The sequence below is a fragment of the Ovis canadensis genome, chromosome 12 (assembly GCF_042477335.2).
Source record: "Ovis canadensis isolate MfBH-ARS-UI-01 breed Bighorn chromosome 12, ARS-UI_OviCan_v2, whole genome shotgun sequence".
NCBI lineage: Eukaryota > Metazoa > Chordata > Mammalia > Artiodactyla > Bovidae > Ovis > Ovis canadensis.
The window spans coordinates 57923718-57944972 of record NC_091256.1 but is presented as its reverse complement, the minus strand read 5'-3'; the positions used below and the strand labels follow the sequence as shown (position 1 = coordinate 57944972).

General features: G+C 52.1%; 1 protein-coding gene across 3 annotated transcripts in view; it reads right to left on the bottom strand.

The window, feature by feature from the left end:
• Positions 1 to 21255, bottom strand: part of NPHP4 (nephrocystin 4) — a 147886-nt gene that overhangs the window by 110379 nt on the left and 16252 nt on the right. For all 3 annotated transcript variants that reach the window (XM_069544833.1, XM_069544835.1, XM_069544834.1), the window contains exons 5-7: positions 11461 to 11633; positions 10316 to 10380; positions 6335 to 6490 (exon numbers count right to left, since the gene is read on the bottom strand). In XM_069544833.1, the coding sequence (XP_069400934.1) occupies positions 6335 to 6490; positions 10316 to 10380; positions 11461 to 11633 (394 nt within the window). The remainder of the gene's footprint in view (positions 1 to 6334; positions 6491 to 10315; positions 10381 to 11460; positions 11634 to 21255) is intronic.

The window sequence follows — 21255 nt, the reverse complement described above, 5'->3', positions numbered from 1 at the left end:
AAATGGTCAAGCAAGTCTCTGAAGCACATCCTGAGCTGGGAGCCTCAGTCAGAGACAGAAGGCGAGAGGGAGGGCCCAGAGGGGAGGTGGGCATGGGAGACGGACCCCTCTCCCAGCAACAGGCAGGAACTCAAGGTGCCTCCACCCATAGGAAGCACATGAATCATCCATGCAGGATTTCAGGGAACACAGCAGAAAACCGCCAGGCAGCGGGTCCCTCTGGGAGCTGAGGGGAGGGAGGGGGTGATGCTGGCAAGACCCAGAGCAGCAGGAGGTGAGGGTGCAGAGAGCGAGCAGAGGGAAGGGGGGACACATAAAGGATGCCTGTCACCCCCTTATTTTTGCAGACTGCATATTATTCACATTCTGCAAGTTAATTCATGTGTCTACATCATAGGGCAGGACACATTCCCCTCAGTGATTTCAGCATTTTTAACACACAACCGCTGTCTTCTTCTGTGACCTTGATCCACAGGACCCTGTTGCTGCCACGTGCTCACTGCTTTAGAGCCCAGACAATTCATTTGCTGGTTACCAAACAATCCCTCGGCTCTTGATCACAATTAAACTCTTGCCCAAAAGATGTGTTCAGGGTCAAGTGGCCCAGGGCTCCATGGGCAGTCACAGGAGGGGGAGAGGCTCCAGGTAAGGCGGCCACAACCCCCACCCCAGAGGGAGATGGCAGTGACCGCCGAGCTCCCTGTGCTCCTGTGAGATCCCCCCACCTTCCCCTGACACCACACTTGGAGCCGCCCCACGCTCTCGGCCTTGACACCAGCGAGACCATATTATCCTGCCTCCCACCTGGGCTTCCATCACTCAGTCCAGGGAGCCAGAACCCCCGGACACACCCCAACCTTTGGGGCAGAGAGCATCCTGGGGGCACCCACTGAGTCCACGGAAGGAGGACACACAGACTACAACTGGCACCCTCTCCCTAACAATCCATGCCAAGCAGCAAAATCACCCAACCCCAAAGATACTCCCCAGCATGTTACCAGTTCATGTCCCCCAGTGCCAAGTCTTGTTTCCATGGAAGCATGAATGGGAAACAAGTGCCCTTCCCTGAGGGCTGCTCCCTCAAAGGGTCTGCGCAGCCCCCAAGCCAGAGGTCACTCAAGCACTGGGACAGTGAGAAGAGCCACCAGCCAGCACTCCCCTCCCCGCCATCTTCAGGTGCGATGGAAACAGAAGGAAACCCAGAGCTGACCCATTGCCTTTCCCAGTGCAAGGGGCCCAGTTCTGAGCCTGGCTTGGCCAGAGACCTGTTCTGCAAACTTCCAGAAGCCACGACCAAAGAAAGAACAGCTCTGAGGGGCCCTCTGACATGAGACAGATCAGAGCTCCCAGGCACCCTGTGGCAATCACAGGGAGCTGTGACAAAGGAGCCACCCCAACTCAACTCAAGACAGAACGTTCCAGACCAAGAAGCAGCCACTCACTCTTGCCAGGCACACCCCATGTGGCCGAGGCAGGGCTTTACTGACCCATTTCACTTGATCCCCATACAAACCTCTCCTGGCAGGTCCTCACAATGCCCCCATTTTACAGAGGAGACTGGCCATGGCAGAGGCTCGGAGTGGTCACGTGGGGCCAGAGTGGAGCCTGCCCACCACCTCGGGCCTTGGAGCACTTCCCCAGCATGCCAGCACCACCCATGGGCACAGCTTCACCTCCTGACACTGTCATTCCCTCCTTCAACCAGCGCCAGCAGCCAGCACAGACACAAGGGGCCTCGGCAGAGCTGACCCCCAGCAGGGGGACTGTTGACCCCCGTGCACTATAAATGAGTGAGGTTTTCAGTCATCCATTGCCACATCTTTGGGTGGAGAGGCAACTCCCAACAGCAGCCCTGCTCCTACTTCTCAATGATGCCTTTTCTCCTGAGACTCTCCCGAACACAGGGCAGAGAAAACTGGACGGTGAGAACCCCTGCCTAGAGACATCCTTCAAGGACGCGCTTGGTAACACGCCCCCACCCGAGGACCTCAGGCTCCCAGGGACGTAGCTCCCCTGCAGAGGGTGTTTCATTCACCAGAACACACCTCCCAAGACAGAGAGAATGTGGCAACAACAGCAATAGAATGTAAACGAAATTTAGGAACAATTTAGGCAGGAATGTAAGTGAACTTGAGCTAGCCACAATTGCTCTAGATGGCACGTGTACTCAGCATGTCAGACTCTGCAACCCCGTGGACTGTAGCCCTCCAGGTTCCTCTGTCCATGGGATTTCCCAGGCAAGAATACTGGAGTGGGTTGCCATTTCCTCTTCCAGGGGAATCTTCCCAACCCAGGGACCAAACCTCCATCTCCCACATCTTCCGATTGGCAGGCAGGTTCTTTACCACTGGGCCACCTGAGAAGCCCCAGGTTTGCTCTGAAACACCTTCTATGGCCTGTGAGGACCGCAGTTGGACTTGAGGCTGGCCCTCATCCAGGAAGGATGCACTGACTTTGTACTGTGTGAGCACAGGGCTGCACCCTCAGCCCCAGCACAGGGCCTGCTGCCCACAGGATCTACTCTACAAACACGTGTTGAGTAATCAGTGAATCAATTAGTATATAAAAGGTATACACCAACCTTCTAGCAGCAGTTATCTCTGGGGAGTGAGGTTGGAAGGGAAAACTTTTAGTTTTATGAATTTATTGGATAAAGATTAACTGTCATTTTAACTGTCCTCAGCAAGGGGTCAGAACTGAAGCTGTGGCACACTGGCCCCTGACCCACAGCAGCCTCAGGGAGCATGGCCCTGTCCCTGGCCACTCCCTCACCGCGGGGGATTGAAGTCACTATCCGGGAATTTAGAAGACACATAGCCCGACTCCGGAGGGTGGGCAGTCAACTGGGCCGGGGAAGCCTGGTGGGAGAACCCCATCAGTACACAAGGTGCTCAGGCCTGGGGTGCAGGGCCCCTCCCGGGACCCATATGTTGTTTGTGAAAGTGCAGCATCAGCAGTTTGGGGCTGGGGAAGCACCTCAGTAGGTGGAGGGCCAGCCCGAGGACACACTAGCCAAGAGGGGCCACCACATGGCAAGCCTGCAGGTCAGTTCTCGGGAAAGCTCTGCCTAGCTCAGTTTAATAGATGAGGAAGCAGGGCTGGGTCAGTGAGCTGGCAGGTCAGCCCGGGGACAGCCCCACACCAGCAGAGTTGGCATGCCGATGCTTGAGATACAGGAGGGAGGGAGGATGGGTTCCTGGGGAGCAGAGGGCAGTGAGCAGGCCAAGCAAGAGAGGAGAGATGACTGACAGCACGAGGGCCAGCAGGGCAGCGGGCAGCAGTGAGCCCCTGCACTGACTGCCCAGCACAGCGCCCTGGGCACCACCTCACCACCCCTGCCAGCCAAACCTCCTGCAGCTACCACACTTAAGAAAACCACATGCGACCCTGCAATGACCTCCATCCACATTTCAACTGAAAACAACCCACTCCTAGCACTGACATATATCTGCTACCATGTGTAAAATAAACAGATAGTGGGAAGCTGCTGCGTAACACAGGGAGCCCAGTCTGGTGCTCTGTGGCAACGGAGAGGGGTGGGATGGAGTCGGAGGGAGGCTCAAGAGGCAGGAGATATGCATACACTTATGGCTGACTTACAATGTTATATGGTAGAAACTAATACAACATTGTAAAGCAATTATCCTCCAATTAAAATTGTAAAAAAATAAAACAGAGTAAAAGCAGCTCACTTCTCCACATTGCGGTATTTTACAAATGAACAACCAGCTGAGTCCCATCACGACAGCAAAATAAAACCAAGCCCTCAGCAAGTTAGACAAGTGATTCCTACCACTGAGGCCAGCACCAGCCCCTGCCTGGGCCCTTCAGAGCCGTAAAACACCATCCAGCAAAACAATTCTCTCAAGAGTGAGTCACACAAGCCCATGAGACCCTGGGCGGAATGTGTAACAGAAACAATGACCGCTGTCAGAAAGCGGGCTGGGAGGCTGCGCATGGGGCTGAGCAAGAGGGTCTCTGCTCCCAGGTGGTCTGGGGACTGGAGGGGAGGCTGCCCTGGTCCCCTCTCCCTCAGAGGAGTGAGCACAGCTCCTGACCACTGAAAGCAGCTCCCGCCCACCTGCTAGAGTGCATTCTGGCCATTTGTTTCTAAACAACAACATAAATTGCTCTTCATTTTTGCCATTTTACAGACACCACCTGCATCCCTCAAAGGCCTCAGTGCCCACCACTCCACATCAGAGGCAAACCAGAGGCCAAGGGGGCTCAGCTCGTCCAAAAACGCAGACTCAGGGTCAGGAACTGGACTCGAGCTCCTTGAATCCAGAACTCTTCTCCATGACGCAGCCCTTCACCCTTCCAGCCTGACCTGAGATGCTGAGAACAAACACGGGGCCGGTCTGGACCCCTGAGCTTCTCCTGCACCTCCCAGGAGGGACACAGAAGCACGTCTGCGCTCCACTTCTGTATCTTCACGTTTTAGCTGCAGTTCTACTGACCCCCGCTGGTGATGGATGCACATCAGGCCCCGAGAACATTCTGCTTAAACACCCAGAATTCCAGGTCAGAAAGACTCATCCGCTGACTTCCTGCAGGTCCACACCTGGGCACCTAATACCTGCGCGATCCCGGCGGGGTGGTGACAGCTCCTCCCTGACCAGCAGGCAGGTAGGCAGGGCTGGGGCAGGGCTTAGAGCCAGATGCAGGTGTCACATTCTCCAGCAGCATGACCAGGAGGTGCTCTCTCCAGCCTGTAACTCTTACTACTCCTCCCTCTGGGGTAAACAAGGGCGCATCACAGGGGGCAACATGGCTGCTTATGGGGGGCTGCAGGGAGGGGGTTAGGGCTCGGTGACCCAGGACAGATCCAAACCTGGAGCCCCCCTCCACACACACACACACACACACACACACACACACACACACGAACATGCTCCTGTTCATGGTTAATTGGTCATTTCTCATGTATCAGCGTCTCCTCTCTGAGACGCTGGAGAAACAATGAGCTCAGGATGGACCACTGTGCACCCATCCCAGGAGTTAGTGACCTCAGATGACAAGGTCTGCAGCCCAGCCTAGACCCCAGCACCCAGGCCACATGCATGGACATCGTTGCTGAGACACACACTCCTTCCTGGAGCTGAGCCTCCTCTTTGGGTCCTGGGTGTTTCTGTTCTGGGCCAAACACTCAGCACCTCCCAGCTCTCCTCCCCGCCGCTCACACCCAAAGCCACATCCTAACTCTCCTGGATGGAGCAGGGAGCCAGCTCCCAGAGAACAGAGGCTCCAGGAGCACCAGGTGGGAAAGGCTGCTGTAATCCCTTCTCCTAGATTCTTCCAGAGAGCCAGAAAAAAGAGCCCCCAGAAGTGCCCGGAAGGAGCAGGAGGCCAAGAAGGTGTGGCCCATCAGTAGAACCTAAATGCAGATCAACCCCCAAAGGGATTCATGGTTGTGAAGGGCTGACCTTTATCCACCAGGAGAATCAACTCCTAAATCACACCAAGACACAGCCCTGAGCCTGTCCCATGGATTTCAGCTCCAAAGTAATCAAGCAGCTTCACTCGCAAGTCGAAAGGTGGACCAGCCCAATGTCAGTGGACAGGTAAATGGATAAACAAAAGGTGGCCCTTCCATACGATGGGATACTATTCAGCCTTAATAAGCAGAGAAATCTTGACACACACAACAACACAGATGAACCTGGAAGACATTATGCCAAGTGAAATAAACCAGTCACGGAAGGACCAGTCTTCCTGCAGGATTCCACTTCTGTGAGGTCTCTAAAGGAGTCAGTTCATAGGGACAGAGAGCAGAATGGTGGGGGGCAGAGGCTAGAAGGGCGGGCAGAGGGGGCAGAGAGATGGGGAATTGGTATTTAATGAGACAGTTTCAGTTGGGGAAGATGAAAAGGCTCTGGAGATGGATGGGGAGATGGCTGCACAACGATGCGAGTGGACTTAATGCCACTGAGCTGCACACTTAAAAATGGCTAAAATAGTAAGTTTTACGTTATACCTATTTTACCACAATTAAGAAGTTATAATAACCAAGCCACTGATATGGCGGTCCAGCACGGGTGGGATCCAGCAACAGTGCTTTTCCTGGTCATGGTCCTAAAGACAGTCTTATGAGACCATTTCCCAAGCAGAGAAGGCAGAGAGGACCCAAGGGATGCGAGCTGTGTTCAGGAACGGAATGCCAGTGAGACGACACAGCCACCCTCCTCCTCCCCACTCCCACCTTCTTCTCCCCCACCACCACCAGGCTGTTAGCCAGAGGGACCCAACCAGCGCTCACCCCAGGCAGCCCAGTTCCTGCAAGATCTGACCTAACAGAGACTCATCAAGTGACGAGAATCAGAAGAGTCCTCACCTGATTCTCCGTGAGCTGGAAGGAGGCCAGGTATCTGCTGCAGACCGGACACCAGCAGGTTCTCAGGAAGAAGGTGGAACACGGGTTCCAGGAGCGGGTGTGGCCTCAGTGTGTACTGCAGGCTGCAGTTCTCAATGAGGGTCATGTGCTTGTTCTCTGGGGGAGAAAACACCTCCTGTAACAGCTGAAACCAACACACCTTCAGTCACACCGGCCAATAAGCTGAGCATCTTGGGTAAGAGCCAGACAAACAGGAAAAGTATTTTTCTAGGGAGAGAGGGGAATTTCTGTTTCTTCAGCCAAGAGCAAAAAAAAATCAACCCTTAATACCTCTCTTTGGTAACACTGCAATGAAAGAGACACTTGTTTATGATCTGACATAATAGAATCTCTCGACTCACCTCTTCCCCCAAGCAGTGTAGTCAGGTATGGCTTGCTCCCATGATCAGAGAGACCATGGAGGGCGCTCTGACAAGAATATCTCTTCTTCAGTCTCAGCCTCACATTCATTGAGCCGCACAAAGCAGCAGGACTAGGTGCTGGGCAGCCAGCAACCTCTAAGACAGTCCTGTCCTCAAAGAGGACACAAGCCTGCAGTGACTAAGATACAAGCCCACTGACACCTGTAACACATGGTAGAATGGGATCCGAACCCCAAGGAAGGTTTGGATAACATGCTGGGGAAGTGGGAAGAAGGAGAGCATCCTCAGAAAGGAACTGTTGGGAACAGCTCAGAGTTCTCAGGGAGGTAGAGGGAAGGTGTCAGCAGAAACTGGGCACAGGACCACAGGGCCTGGGGTTAAGGGGGATACAGACATGCCCCCAACACATGGCCACCAAATGGTGCATCTTGCTACTGCTTGACTTCCTCCACTGACAGGGGACTCACCACCTCCTGAGAAGCACTAAGTGTTCTCATAAGAACTAAATGTGCATTCATTACAAATAAAACTGTATTATTGAAAATCGTATTTTTAATATCTGACCACTCCACACATAGGATCTGCTTACTGTAAGAAGTTAAATGCCCTAAAAGGCACTATGCTACATGGCTGGCTGGAGAGCACATTGGTACAACCTCCATGGAGGGCAAACAGGAGAAATAATACAAAACTGCACATGGAAGGGCCCCCAGACCAGCAATCCCACTTCCAGGAATTTACCCTACAGATTCACGTGCACATTCACAAAAGGCCAGATGTTCACTGTACCTTCAACCCTCTGCTCCTACAGAACAGCTCCAAGTGTCTGTTTGGCAGGGGGCAGTTCAATCACAAACAGCAATTCAACTAAATGCCACCCAGTGGTAAAAAGAGTGAGCATGCTTCCTAGTGCTGATATGAAACACCCTCCAAGATACACAGTTAAGGGGAAAAACAAAGGTCTGGAACGACGTGACGGGGGCAAAAACAAGACCACGGGCATGCACATTTGCGTGTGTGTTATCAGAAGACCGGGAAGGACCCACAAGACCCCAGAGAAGAAATCACCTGTGGTGTAGGCGAGGAGCTGAGCACAGGAGTGAGGAGACCTCATCTGAACCTTCTCACACTGTTTCATAGTTTGAATTCTGGATTATGGGAATGCATCACCCAGTCAAGAAAAATACCCCACATTTTCGGAAATGCACCCTGACAGGATAAGCTGTCAGTTTGTGGCTGTCCCTCCTCAGGCCCCTCACACATCCATAGCCCCCATACCCTCCACCAGAACCATGGTCCTAGAATGGACCTGGGTGGGGTGGTGGGGGGAGGGCGGTGCTTGCTGATAACAGTTGCTGAGTCTAAGGATACTTCCAGAGAGAAAATGCTGGCAAATCAATGATTAAATTCAATTGGGAAATAACCTAAAAGGATTTCCCTGGTGGCTCAGACAGTAAAGAATCTGCCTGCAATGTGGGAAACACTGGTTTGATCCCTGGGTCGAGAAGAAACCCTGGAGAAGGGGATGAATATCCATTCCAGTACATCAAGGCTCTATATTGTCACCCTGCTTATTTAACTTATATGCAAAGTATATCATGAGAAATGCACGGCTGGACAAAGGACAAGCTGGAATCAAGATTGCCGAGAGAAATACCAATAACCTCAGATATGCAGATGACACCACCCTTAAGGCAGAAAGCGAAGTAGAACTAAAGAGACTCTTGATGAAAGTTAAACAGGAGAGTGAAAAATCTGGCTTAAAACTCAACATTCAAAAAACTAAGATCATGGCATCTGGTCCCATCACTTCATGGCAAATAGATGGGGAAACAATGGAAACAGTGACAGACTTTATTTTCTAGGGTTCCAAAATCATTGCAGATGGTGAGTGCAGCCATGAAATTAAAAGATGCTTGCTCCTTGGAAGAAAAGCTAAGACCAATCTAGACAGCTTATTAAAAAGCAGAGACATTACTTTACCAACAAAGGTCCATCTAGTCAAAGCTATGGCTTTTCCAGCATTCATGTATGGATGTGAGAGTTGGACTATAAAGAAAGCTAAGCACCGAAGAATTGATGCTTTTGAACTGTGGTGATGGAGAAGACTCTTGAGAGTCCCTTGGACTGCAAGGAGATCAAACCAGTCCATCCTAAAGGAGATCAGTCCTGGGTATTCATTGGAAGGACTGATACTGAAGCTGAAACTCCAATACTTTGGCCACCAGACGCAAAGAACTGACTCATTGCAAAAGACCCTGATGCTGGGAAAGATTGACGGTGGGAGGAGAAGGGGATGACAGAGGAGGAGATAGTTGGATAGCATCACTGACTCAATGGACATGAGTTTGAGCAAGCTCCAGGAGTTAGTGTTGACAGGGAAGTCTGGTGTGCTGCAGTCCATGGGTTGCAAAGAGTCAGACATGACTGAGCAACTGAATTGAACTTAACTGACCCACTCCAGTATTCTAGCCCGGAGAATTCCATGGACAGAGGAGCCTGGCGGGCTACAGTCCATTGGGTCACAAAGTCAGACACGACTGAGCAACGAACACTAAAAGCCAGTCTTTATCATTAAAGCTAAGTTTTTGACTAACTGTTCCTCTATCATGAGATTTTCACCAAATTCAGGGAGCGGAAGTAGGCTCAGGGTTTCACACAGGCTGGAAGGCAGACACCAAGTTCCCACCATGGAATCCAGACAACAATTCGCAGACATAAAGTCACCCCCACACTCGCCCCAAACAGATCCACCTCCACTGTTAGAACTCTGTTCACATCCCCCAGGTCAGAAAAGAGCCCCACACCAGGCCCCCGAAGCGACCTGTCAGCCCATCCCCCTGCTTCACCGGGCACCCCTCCATCCGCCCTCTACTCAGCCAGCAGCCAGGGGGTGCCTCCCATCTCTCCCAGGGGCACTCCGGCTGCTCGGTGGGAGAAGCCACAGAGGCAGGCAAGAAGCCCACTCTGCCCTAAGGTGGCCACTCAGCACTGAGTCCACACAGAGTAGGTGCTCCTGCAGGATGTCCCTGTCATTGGCACCACTGGACACCTTGCTGTGCTGGAGACGACCCATGCACTTTCTAGTCAGAGGCTTCTGGGGACAGCCCGTGACCGTGAAAGATAGCAACTACTCCCGCGGGGGCAAAGCTGCCACCCAGAGGCCGGGGGGCCAGCAGCCCTCCCTCCAGGTGGGCCCCACGGGGTCATCCTCACAAAGCTGTGTGCTCCCTTCAGGCTCATGTGTCTCAGGTCATTAAATTTTCTTTTTTTTTTTTTTTTTACCCTTTGGCTGCACCGCTTGGCATGCAGAATCCCAGTTCCCCAATCAGGGATGGAACCTTCAGCTGCTGCAGTGGGAGCAGAGAGTCCCAACTGCTGGGCCACCAGGGAAGCCCCCGGGTCTTTAAATTATGTCAGACTCCAAGCCCACGTTACACGTTCCCCAGATCTATAGCTAGATCTATAGATCTAGAGCTAAGCTGGTGACGCTCTAATACTCAGGGAAGTGACATGATGAGCAGGTGCTGTGGAGGCCTGGCCAGGCCGCATCTCTTACGTTCTACGGGGTCCTGAAGGAGCGGGTGGAGGAGGGCTCGCGGGCTCCCATGATACAGTCTCAGCCTGCAAAACAAGACGCGTGAGCCGCACATCAGCACCTTGCATTCAGTCACAGGACCCCAGCTATGCTTCTCAAAAGGAAAGGCTGTGGGGACCCCCACTTCACCCTTCTGGGAGCTTCCACTACCCTCCGGAGGGAACAGAGACACCTGAGCACAGCATTGGCTCCGTGAGCCCACAGCGCTGGCGGGCAAGTTCGTCCAGAGTACCCACTGCATGGTCCGAACACAGCCTGAGCAAGGGCACTGGGAACAATGCCTGGGGAGCAGCTTGTGCCTGAAAACGTCCCAAGATTTGAAACAACATTTGAGGGGCTTCTACGGCTGTGTGTCTGGAGTGGTGGTTCCCAACCAGGAAGGATTTTGCCCCGTCAGGACAACTGGTAAAGTTTGGAGATGTTTTCGGCTGTCACAGCTGGGCAGGGAGGAGGCTACTGGCATTTTGTGGGCTATAAGACTGTACATTGTTCAGGATGGCCCCGTAACAAAGGCACACCTAGCCCAAAGTATCCATGGAGCCAGGGTGGATAAGCCCCCATTTACAGTGACAACACAAACCCCACCACAGCTAAAATGACCACACACCGTCTCACCCATCTGGGCACATTCAGGTCCTAACATAACAGAGCCTGGCACATAACGGACCCCCAGCCAGTGTTTGCTGAGTGAGCCCCTACTGCTCCCTGGGCACTTGTCTGGGAAGAACCTACTGCTTACACTCTGGACCCTTAGGAGGTGGACACTGCTGTCCATCAGGCACAGATGATGAATTCAGAGTCAAGAGTTTAAACACATGGCCCCAGACCCCACAGGAGTAAGGATGGAGCAGGACTCAGCCCGTATCCTCCTTACATCAGATCCCACTCCACTAGCCAAAGCCTGTACTGCTCCCACCTGGAGAAGGATGGCTGGGCTTACACAGCAACAGCAAACACGGTTACAAACTGAAGCAAAAATATCCCCAGGAGACTGTGATAAACACACAGAAGCTGACAAATTCAGAGCTTCCTTACTGTGGACAAGCAGTTAATTCACCACAGAAAGATGCTGGGAACCCCAGCAACTGAGAAAACGAGGCAGATACCGTTTGTCCTGCAAAGTGGAAGTTGGAGATTCCGACTTGTGGCTGAAGATCCGAAGAATTCCAAACCCACAGGACAGAGTCTGGAGGGTCCCATCTCGTCTCCTGCCTTCAACGACCACCTCCACCACGGCCACAACATGAGGGTGGTTCAAGGATGTGTGAAAATACAAGGGCTGCCAAAGAGAAGCGGACAGAGTGAATGCTCTTGACCTGCAAGAAGGAAGCTCAGGGACGCAGGCGGGCTCCCTCTTCGCCCTCCACCATTCTCATGTCGATGCTGCAAACACACCGTGTGGGGAACAGCATCCCTTCCAGGCACCAGAGAAGAGAAGTGGCCAGGAAGGGACCCCCTGAGAGACAGACATCGGGGTCACAGCTCCTGCTTCCAGGACACCCAGCATCTGGTTGCAAGACTACTTGCTTCTCCTGTGGGAGTTTTTCATCCACAAAAGATGCCAAAAGACATCAGAGCCTCTGGAGAGGAAAGGGGTTGGGGCAGCCATGCACCCCACCCCTATCACCTGCCAGGACCATGAGCCCAAAGATATAAGTAGCCCGTGGCACCCATGCATCCAGTGAACTGCCCACCACACCCACACGTCCACTGAGCTGCCCACATTGCCCACACATCCGCAGAGCCCTTTCATGCAACGCCCAAACTTCAATCACAGCTCACCAACAGACTCTAATCCCTGCTTCCTGTGGAAATACCATGAGGCTGCATCTGAATGAATTCTGTTTTAACTAAGCAATATCCTGGGATTTCTTCAGGATTTCGTTCTGTCATCCCCAGTCCAGAATGAGATGGTTGGACAGCATCACTGACTCAACGGACATGAGTTTGAGCAAACTCTGAGAGATAGTGAAGGACAGGGGAGCCTGGTGTGCTGCAGTCCACAGGGTTGCAGACAGTCAGACATGATGACTTAGCGACTGAACAACAACAAAATATCTTTGTTTATAACAAATATAGCCTTGACAATATTTAAGACAAGGTTTGGTGAGGCGGGGGTCCAAGCCAAGCAGAGGATACTCAAATTGCCACTAAAAGGTTTCCCACTTGTAGCTTCTCCATGGGATGGGGAGTGAGAAAGACGACATAGATGGGTCAAACCCAGCTCCCGTCGCACAGAAGAGTCAAATCCAGCTCCCGTCGCTGAGATGCATGTGGCCACATGGGAACAGAAACACCTTCCTTCTGCCACTGTTTCCAATCTCCTGAAATCCAATGCAGTCACTTTCATCTAAAACTAACAAATGTCGTAGACACAGATAATAGAAATGGAGGTACTAACTGGGTTTGAGAATCTTCAGGGAACAAGCGACCCAAGAGCCCAGGTCAGTACTGAACTGAGGCTCTGTATTCGCGGGGTCCCTGGAATCCAGTGTCCTTGTTGGGGCAAAGCCCAGGTGGTAGGGTCACCAACTGAGCTCAAAGACCACCCCCCAACACAGGGCCGGGCCAGGCCGGGCTGTGGCAATGTGATTTAAACTTGGAATAATCCCCCATTAACGAGTCATTACCACGGTGTCACCAAGAAAACGTTTACTGTAATCACAGACTGTCAGCCCAGCATAACAGAGAGACACATTAAAACATCAGCCAAGAGATATAAATCGTTATTCTATTATCTTTTATTGCAAAATGATGAAATAATGACCACTTACAGCTGACAGGTGGTTGGACCAAGAGAGAATTATGCTTCCGTTTCCAAGACTTGAATACTGTTTTAAAAAGCCCCACCGCAAAGTCAAGTTTGTCATTATCTCACCTCCCACATTTACACATGTGCATATCAGTTTTATGGACACTACCCACTTTTCTTCTTGGCAGTGAAACAAACATTGTCAGCTGTGATGCAGAGCAGCCATAATCCTTCAGCTCAGAGGTCACCTTGAAATCCTTTGCCCGGAGGCGGTAGGACCAGCTGCTTTGGGCATGTCCCAGGTACCAATCTGGCTTCCCTGGTGGCTCAACTCGTAAAGAATCTGCCTGCAGTGCAGGAGACCTAGGTTTGATCCCTGGGTTGGGAAGATCCTCTGGAGAAGGGAACGGCAACCCCCTCCAGTATTGTGGCCTAGAGAATTCCATGGACTGTACAGTCATCCTTGGGGACTCAAAGAGTTGGACACGACTGAGTGACTTTCACTTTCACTTACCAATTCATGGCTGTTGCCTCTCCCTCTCCTTTACCACTGCAAAAACTTATTCTGAGACCAAACTAACCACAGAGCCCCACTCTGGTCTGTCTCAGAGACTCCACTTTCACCAGCAGGGTCGGCCTTGGAAGCTCAGCGTTTTACAAGGCAACACAAGGGCTGAGTGCCTCATCCCCTCACTACTGATGCTTTTCCAAACATGATTCACTGCCTCTCTAATGAGTGCGCCGCACATACTAAAGAATTTCCAGGCACTTCTCTGGTGATCCAGTGGTTAAGACTTCACTTTCCAATGCAAGGGGCAAGGGTTCGATTCCTGGTCGGAAGGCTGAGATCCCATGTGTCTCTCGGCCAAACAAAACAAAACACAAAACAGTAACTCTGTATTCGAGACAGCAAGAGACAGATGTATAGAACAGTCTTTTGGACTCTGTGGGAGAGGGAGAGGGGGGGATGATTTGGAAGAATGGCATTGAAACATGTGTAATATCATATATGAAACAAATCGCCAGTCCAGATTCAATGCATGATACTGGATGCTTGGGGCTGGTGCATTGGGACGACACAGAGGGATGGTACGAGGAGGGAGGAGGGAGGGGGGTTCAGGATGGGGAACACGTGTATACCTGAGGCAGATTCATGTTGATGTATGGCTAAACCACTACAATATTGTAAAGTAATTAACCTCCAATTAAAATAAATAAATTTATATTTTAAAAAAAGAATCAATATTGGAACAAATCCAATAAAGACTTTTAAAAAAACAGTCCACATCAAAAAAAAAAAAAAAAAAAAGAATTTCTAAGGAACCTAGAAACACAATCTAGCCTCAAGAAGTTCAAAGGTAAAGATTAATTTGTTGCTGTTGTTCAGTCGCTAAATCATGTCCAACTCTTTGTGACCCCATAGACTGTAGCACGCCAGGCTTCCCTGTCCTTCACTATCTCCCAGACTTTGCTCAAACTCATGTCCACTGAGTCCATGATGCCACCCAACCATCTCATCCTCTGTCACCCCTTTCTTCTTCTGCCCTCAGTCTTTCCCAGCATCAGGGGTTTCTCCCATGAGTCGGCTCTTCACATCAGGTGGACAGAGTATTGGAACTTCAGCTTCAGCATCAGTCCTTCCAATGAATATTCAGGGCTGATTTCCCTTAGGATTGACTGGTTTGATCCCCTTGAAGTCCAAGGGACTTCTCAAGAGTCAGCTTAGGCAAGTAGAAAATGCATACCCTGCCCAGGGAAGACCAGCTCGAAAGTTCTATACAAGCAAAAGCCCTGGGGATGAACCACCCAACTCTGTGGCTTCAGCCCTTCAGGCACCCAGCCAGGGATCCCCAGAGGAGCCAAGTCACCTAGAACCCAGGCCCCCTACCCCCACCCCACCCCTGTGCGCTTGGTCAAACATCCCAAGCACAATCAAGCAATTCTGCAAACAAGCCCTCCAGGAACTTCCCTGGTGGTCCAGTGGTAAAGAATCCTCCCTCCAATTCAGGGGACACGCATCCGATCCCTGGTCAGAGGACTGAGAACCCAGTTCCACGTGCCATAGAGCAACTAAGTCCACACACTGCAACTACTGAGCCTATGCACCACATCGAAAGACCCCGCCCGATGCAGGTGAGACCGACGCAGCCAAGTAAATAAATATTTTAAAAAACCAAGCCCTCCAGGGTCAGGACGCCTGGCGGCGGCCATGCAGGATACCTGGAGATGCATCAGCTGCCGCTGCAGGATTAAAAGTTGAAGTCAAGCCCGTCCAATTACCGAGAGAGAAGCCGTGGGACACAGAAGAGTGGGCCTCTGGCCCCTCCATGCCACAGCTCACTCATCCGCCCCTGACAAGGTGCCCCCCTGACAGGATAAACTGGTTAATAAATCATAGAAATGCTCCTGTCTTAATGCCTTCATCTTCAAAAACGCCGACATTTTCCCTTGGGGCTGAGGGTCCATTTTTCACACACGTGACAGAATCGAAATTGGGCTTCAGAGGCTTAGCCCGCGGCTGCACAGCCACTCAACCTGCCCTAAGTGACACACACTCTTCCGTCCCAGGCTGAGGACAAGGTTGGGGAGAGAGGCACAGAAATTAAACTAGTACCTTCCAAACAATTTTGTTTTCCCCTTCTTTGACCTCACCACGCGGCCTGCAGGATTTCAGTTCCCCAACCAGGGATCAAACCTGTGGATACATGGTGTCCTAATCACTGGACCACCAGGGAAGCCCCACCAAACAATTTTCTTTAGTAAACCTTTAGTAGGGTAGCTTCAGGAAGGTAAATACACCACATATCCGTCTGCAGCCTCTATCAGCTCAGCCTTCCACTGGAGGCTCAGAACAGTTTGCTGCACACGACCGACCACAAGACTGACCACTCCAAGCACAGTGAATCCACTGAGCAAAACTCTCCTCCAGGAGATGCCAAATCTCTAATTCCAGTCAGAAGTTTTCACTCATCTGGGGTGGGGCCCAGCATTATTCGCAGGAAAAGAACACAGCCCTGGAGACAGTGTCCCTCACCCAATACCACACCAAGAGAATTATCTGGCTCAAAGTGTCTGTGGAGCCAAGGTTGACAAGCTCCCATCTACAGTGACAACGCAAATCCCACCATGGCTAAAATGACCACACACCGTCTTGCCCATCTGGGCATGTCCAGGTCCTAACATAACCTGGCACAGAGCAGACCCCAAGCCAGTGTTTGCTGAGTGAGCCCCTACTGCTCCCTGGGCACTTGTCTGGGAAGAACCTACTGCTTACACTCCGGACCCTTAAGAGGTGGACACTGCTGTCCATCAGGCACAGATGATGAATTCAGAGTCAAGAGTTTAAACAACTGGGCCCAGACCCCACAGGAGTATGTATGGAGCAGGACTCAGCCCATATCTTCCTTGCGTCAGATCCCACCCCCCTGGCCAAAGCCAGTCCCACTCCCGCCTGGAGAAGGGTGGCTGGGCTTATTCAGAAACAGCACACCCAGTTACAACCTGAAGCAGAAACAGCCCCAGGAGACTGTGATGAACACACAGAAGCTGACAAATTCGAAGCTTTCTACTGTCCCCACATGTATGTCTATGTGCTCAGACGCTCAGTCGTGACCAACTCTCTGCAACCCCATGGACTGTAGCCCACCAGGATCCTCTGTCCATGGGATTCTCCTGGCAAGAATACTGGCGTGGGGTGCCATGCCCTCCTCCAGGGGATCTCCCAGACCCAGGGATCGAACCTTCAGCTCTTAAGTCTCGTGTAATGGCAGGCAGATTCTTTACCACTAGCACCACCTGGGAAGCCCACATGGTAGACAGTTCAATCACCAAACAACTAAATCCCTATCCCTATCTCTCATCATGGAGAGATATCATTTCTCCTTCTATTCATCCACTCACTTCTACACCTGCCCCCATTTCTGGCTCAGGGAGGGTCCCCAGGAGTTGTTTCTGTTGAGCCAGACAGGAAAGAAATCCTCCTAAGTGATACGGACCAGGCGCTCTCGGCAGAGACGGTGCCTGGAGCCATGCTGGATTCCTGCTTTGCAAATGGTTTACATCAGGAGCAGCTCCTGGAACATGAGAGTGGGTAAGGAGGGGGGAGGGCATGTCCAGGAACCTGGCAGTTAACCAAGTCACTGGGCAGAGCCTCCTGGAGTTTCACTTGGATACACTGACATTACAGCATCTATTTGGTTTTTAATTTTATTGAAGTAGAGTTGATTTACAGATGTTGTGTTAATATCTGCTGTATAGCACAGTGATTCAGTTATACACACATTGTTGCTGTTGTTCAGTCACTAAGTCATGTTGGACTCTCTGCGACCCCATGGACTGCAGCAGACCAGGCTCCTCTGTCCTTCACCATCTCTTGGAGTCTGCTCAAACTCATGTCCATTGAGTCAATGATGCCATTCAACCATCTCATCTTCTGTTGCCCTCTTCTCCTGCCCTCAATCTTTCCCAGCATCAGGGTCTTTTCCAATGAGTCGGCTCTTTGCATCAGATGGTATATTCTTTTTTTTATATTCTTTTCCATGATGGTTTATCACATGATAGTGAACATATCAACAGTTTCCTATGCTATAAATATAAACCAGTTTACATCTGCTAACCCCAAACTCCCAATCCTTCCCTCCCCCAGCCCCCCACATCCCTCGGCAACCACAAGTCTGCTCTCTATGTCTGAGTCTGTTTCTGTTTCATAGACACGATCACTTGTGCCATATTTTAGGTGCCACATGTAAGTGATATCATACGGCATTTGTCTTTCTCTTTCTGACTTACTTCATTCAGTATGATCATCTCTACATTCATTCACGTTGTGGCAAATGGCATTGTTCCATTCTTTCTTATGGACAGCCTCCACTTTTAAAGGAGAGTCACCTCCCTCTCTGAGGTTAAGAATTCACCTGCAGTGCAGCGGACATAAGAAGGGATAGGCTACCCACTCCAGTGTTTTGGGGCTTCCCTGGTGGCTCAGCTGGTAAAGAATCCGCCTGCAATGCAGGAGACCTGGGTTTGATCTCTGAGTAGGGTAGATCTCCTGGAGGAGGGCACGGCAACCCACTCCAGTATTCTTGCCTGGAGAATCCCATGGACAGAGGAGCCTGGAGGGCTGCAGTTCATGGGATCACAAAGAGCTGGACACGACTGAGCACGAGCACACACTTCCCTCTCATTACTCTGACAAACAAGAACATTCAGGAGCCCGTTTCTCCCGGCCTTGGCGATGGGAAGAGGGAGCAGACCAGTTCCCTGTGTCCCAGGAGGCCAGGGAGCCACCTGAGGCTCCAGCCACACCTGGGGCTGAGACAGTCCCTGGAGGTATCATCCCCTGATCTGGGTTCTGGCTGCCTGTGAAGAACCACTAGGATTCCTACCCAGTGGCTTGAGTAAAATAAATAAAGGAGGAAAAATGAGCCTGTCACTGCAGGCTGAGCGTGGTTAGTTAAGGAAAGAATTTAAGGGAGAATTATGACCATCTCAGAAAGTAAGTGCAGGAACTGCATGGTGCTTTGGCCTCTCAGATTATTTTTTAAAGATATCTTTTGAGAGGCTGAAAGAATGATCGACCGTCTCAGTGCAAGTGAAGGGTGATTCCTGTCCACCGAGGGCAGCATCGAAGGAGAACACAGAGTTCTGAGCTCAGAGCTGAGAGGCCTGGAGCTGGTGGCCCTGTAGTCCGCCAGGCAGAGCAGGGAGGCTGGGACGAGAGGGGCATAAGGAATTCATCACTCCCGGAAAGAAACACCCGGCTTGGCTCAAGGCAGCACTCCTTTCGTCCGTGGTCTTTCCTACAGGACATTGTTTGCAAAGTAATAAAATAGCATCTTCTTTCAGGGCTGTGTATTACAAGGACAACTCAATCAAAACCCAGAGCCCACGTGGTTGATTCATGAGTCTACACAGAGGCCAGATGACCACATCAATTTCCAGATGGGCCCTTGCTACTGGCCGCTGGTAACCTCCATCACATCACCCCTGAGCCACAACCAATGGGTAGAACCAGAAAAGCCCAGGCAATTAGTAAAATCAGAAAAAGATCTTCACCAACTTTCAGAATCACCTCTAAAAAGGGCAAATTGTGTTTCTCTCTATTCCCATAGGTGTGTACACAGAGCTTTGCTCAGATGACACAACCCCATAACCAGACCCTCCGCGTATCCAGGCCACCCCGGGAACGCTCCACATTTCATGTGCACATGTACATCCATGTATGCACACACACACACGGCAAAGGAGATTCTCTGTAGTTCACTAAATTCTGAACGTCAAGGACGAGAGGACAGTGCTGGTGGGGAGGATGCTGCGAAGCGGCCCATCAGGATGGACCATTCCTGGGGCAGCACTGGCCTCTGCTGCCCACCTGGGGCATAGCACCTGAACACAGCTCTGGCTGAGCAATTCTGGGGCCTTGGCATCCCCTCCCAACCAAAACTGCTCTGTTCCTCAGGACCAGCCTCGCTGAGATCAGTAACTGAAGGGTGCAGATTCTTCTGAAAATGTTAGACTGTGATCCTCCCTAACACATGGCCCTGGTCCCCACGCCCCGCTGAGCAGAGCCCAAATGACTGAGCAGCACTCAGCTCCCACAGATCAGACCAGACAAGAAATGAGCTGAAAGGGCCTCGAGCCACAGCTCCCAGGATGGGGCGACACCTGAGAACCCTCTCGGGCATGGATGCTGAGCCCTTGATAAGCCCAGAAGGTGGAGCAGCAGCTCTGAAGGCCACTTCTTACAACGCACCTTCTACTCTGCAGGGCTCTCAGCCACTGAGCTGGTCGGGGAGACGGCAGGCCCTCCACATGTGGCCTGTCTTGGCAGTGACCGCGGCTACAAGGAAAGCCATGGGGAAGGTCACAGGAGGAGGGTTCATCTTGGGACCCCAGTGGTGGCAGAATGCTCCTCCGCTGATCTCAGGGGATCACCATCCCCTCGACACAGCAGCACTTCCAACAGAGCCTGCAGGGCCCCTCCAACGCCAGGGTTAAAACAAGGCTTGAGGACAATCACTGCGGTCAAGGGGTCTGTCACTCACGGCCTCTGACCTGCCAACTGCTCTTCAAGACAGATACTGGCCTCCAGAGGTAAACGGTGGGTCTGAAACCTCCCCAAGGAGCTGGGAGCCAACCATCCTGCGGTGACTCCCCAGGAGGGGGCACAGTCACCGTAGTGTCTGTCACCACGCCAGGCTCTCCAGGGCATGACTGTCCACTCAAGAAAGAGAATCCAAACAGCCCAGCCCTAGAAGACGGCACCACAGCCAGGCTCCCAGCAACACTGGGGCCACCACACTCCTGCCAGGCCTCGACAACCCCCAACCGCTCGCCCCAAGACAGAGGCGCAAAGGTGACTCAGTACAGGAGCTGGGACAGCACCCTAAACAGCCACCCACAGTCACATGCGGCTTACAACACACAGCCTCTCTCTCGATTCAGACACCAGAATAAGGGGTTCAGCATGGGCCGTCTGATGGCCAGAACACACCAGTCATGGTCCTGGTCCCCAGGACGCACGTCCCCAGGGCCATATCTAATTTTCCTGAACCTTTGGGCGCAGCATCCCCCTCTCCTGCATGTTCAGTAAGGACCAGTAACATCAGTCCACGCTGCACACAGCATCCTGACTGCGGGTGACAGCCAAGTGCAGAGAAGCCTGGCGGCTTCATGACTGGGCAGGACCATCCCCCACAAAGAGGGCGGCTCGCTTGGTTGGGTTACATACGGAGACCTTCCCCAGGATGGCTGTGGCCACCGCCACCACCTCCGTTACTCACTGTACCGTCACCTACTGGGCTTCCCTGACGCTGTGCAGAGAAGGACAAAATCAACGCAACACCGGCCCTCCAATACTGTTCCCTGCAGGACCCACTGCGTTCAGGCGCAGCTTGAAGGAGCATCTGGGAAGAAGACCGCTGGGACACCTCCAGCTCTTGAGGAAAACCCCGTTGTCTCCAGAAGGCTCCTCCCAGCTAGCTACCCACCAGGCCTACCCTTGGCCCCCCTCCCACTCCTCCCTGGGACACAGCTTCTGCCACTCCACTTATCCTGGGCTGGTTGCCTCCATCCCATAGGCTCAGCTCCCAGAGGCCTTCCTTCACCACCTGCTTATGTCTCCCCTTCTTCCCCAGGGCAGTGGCTGTCA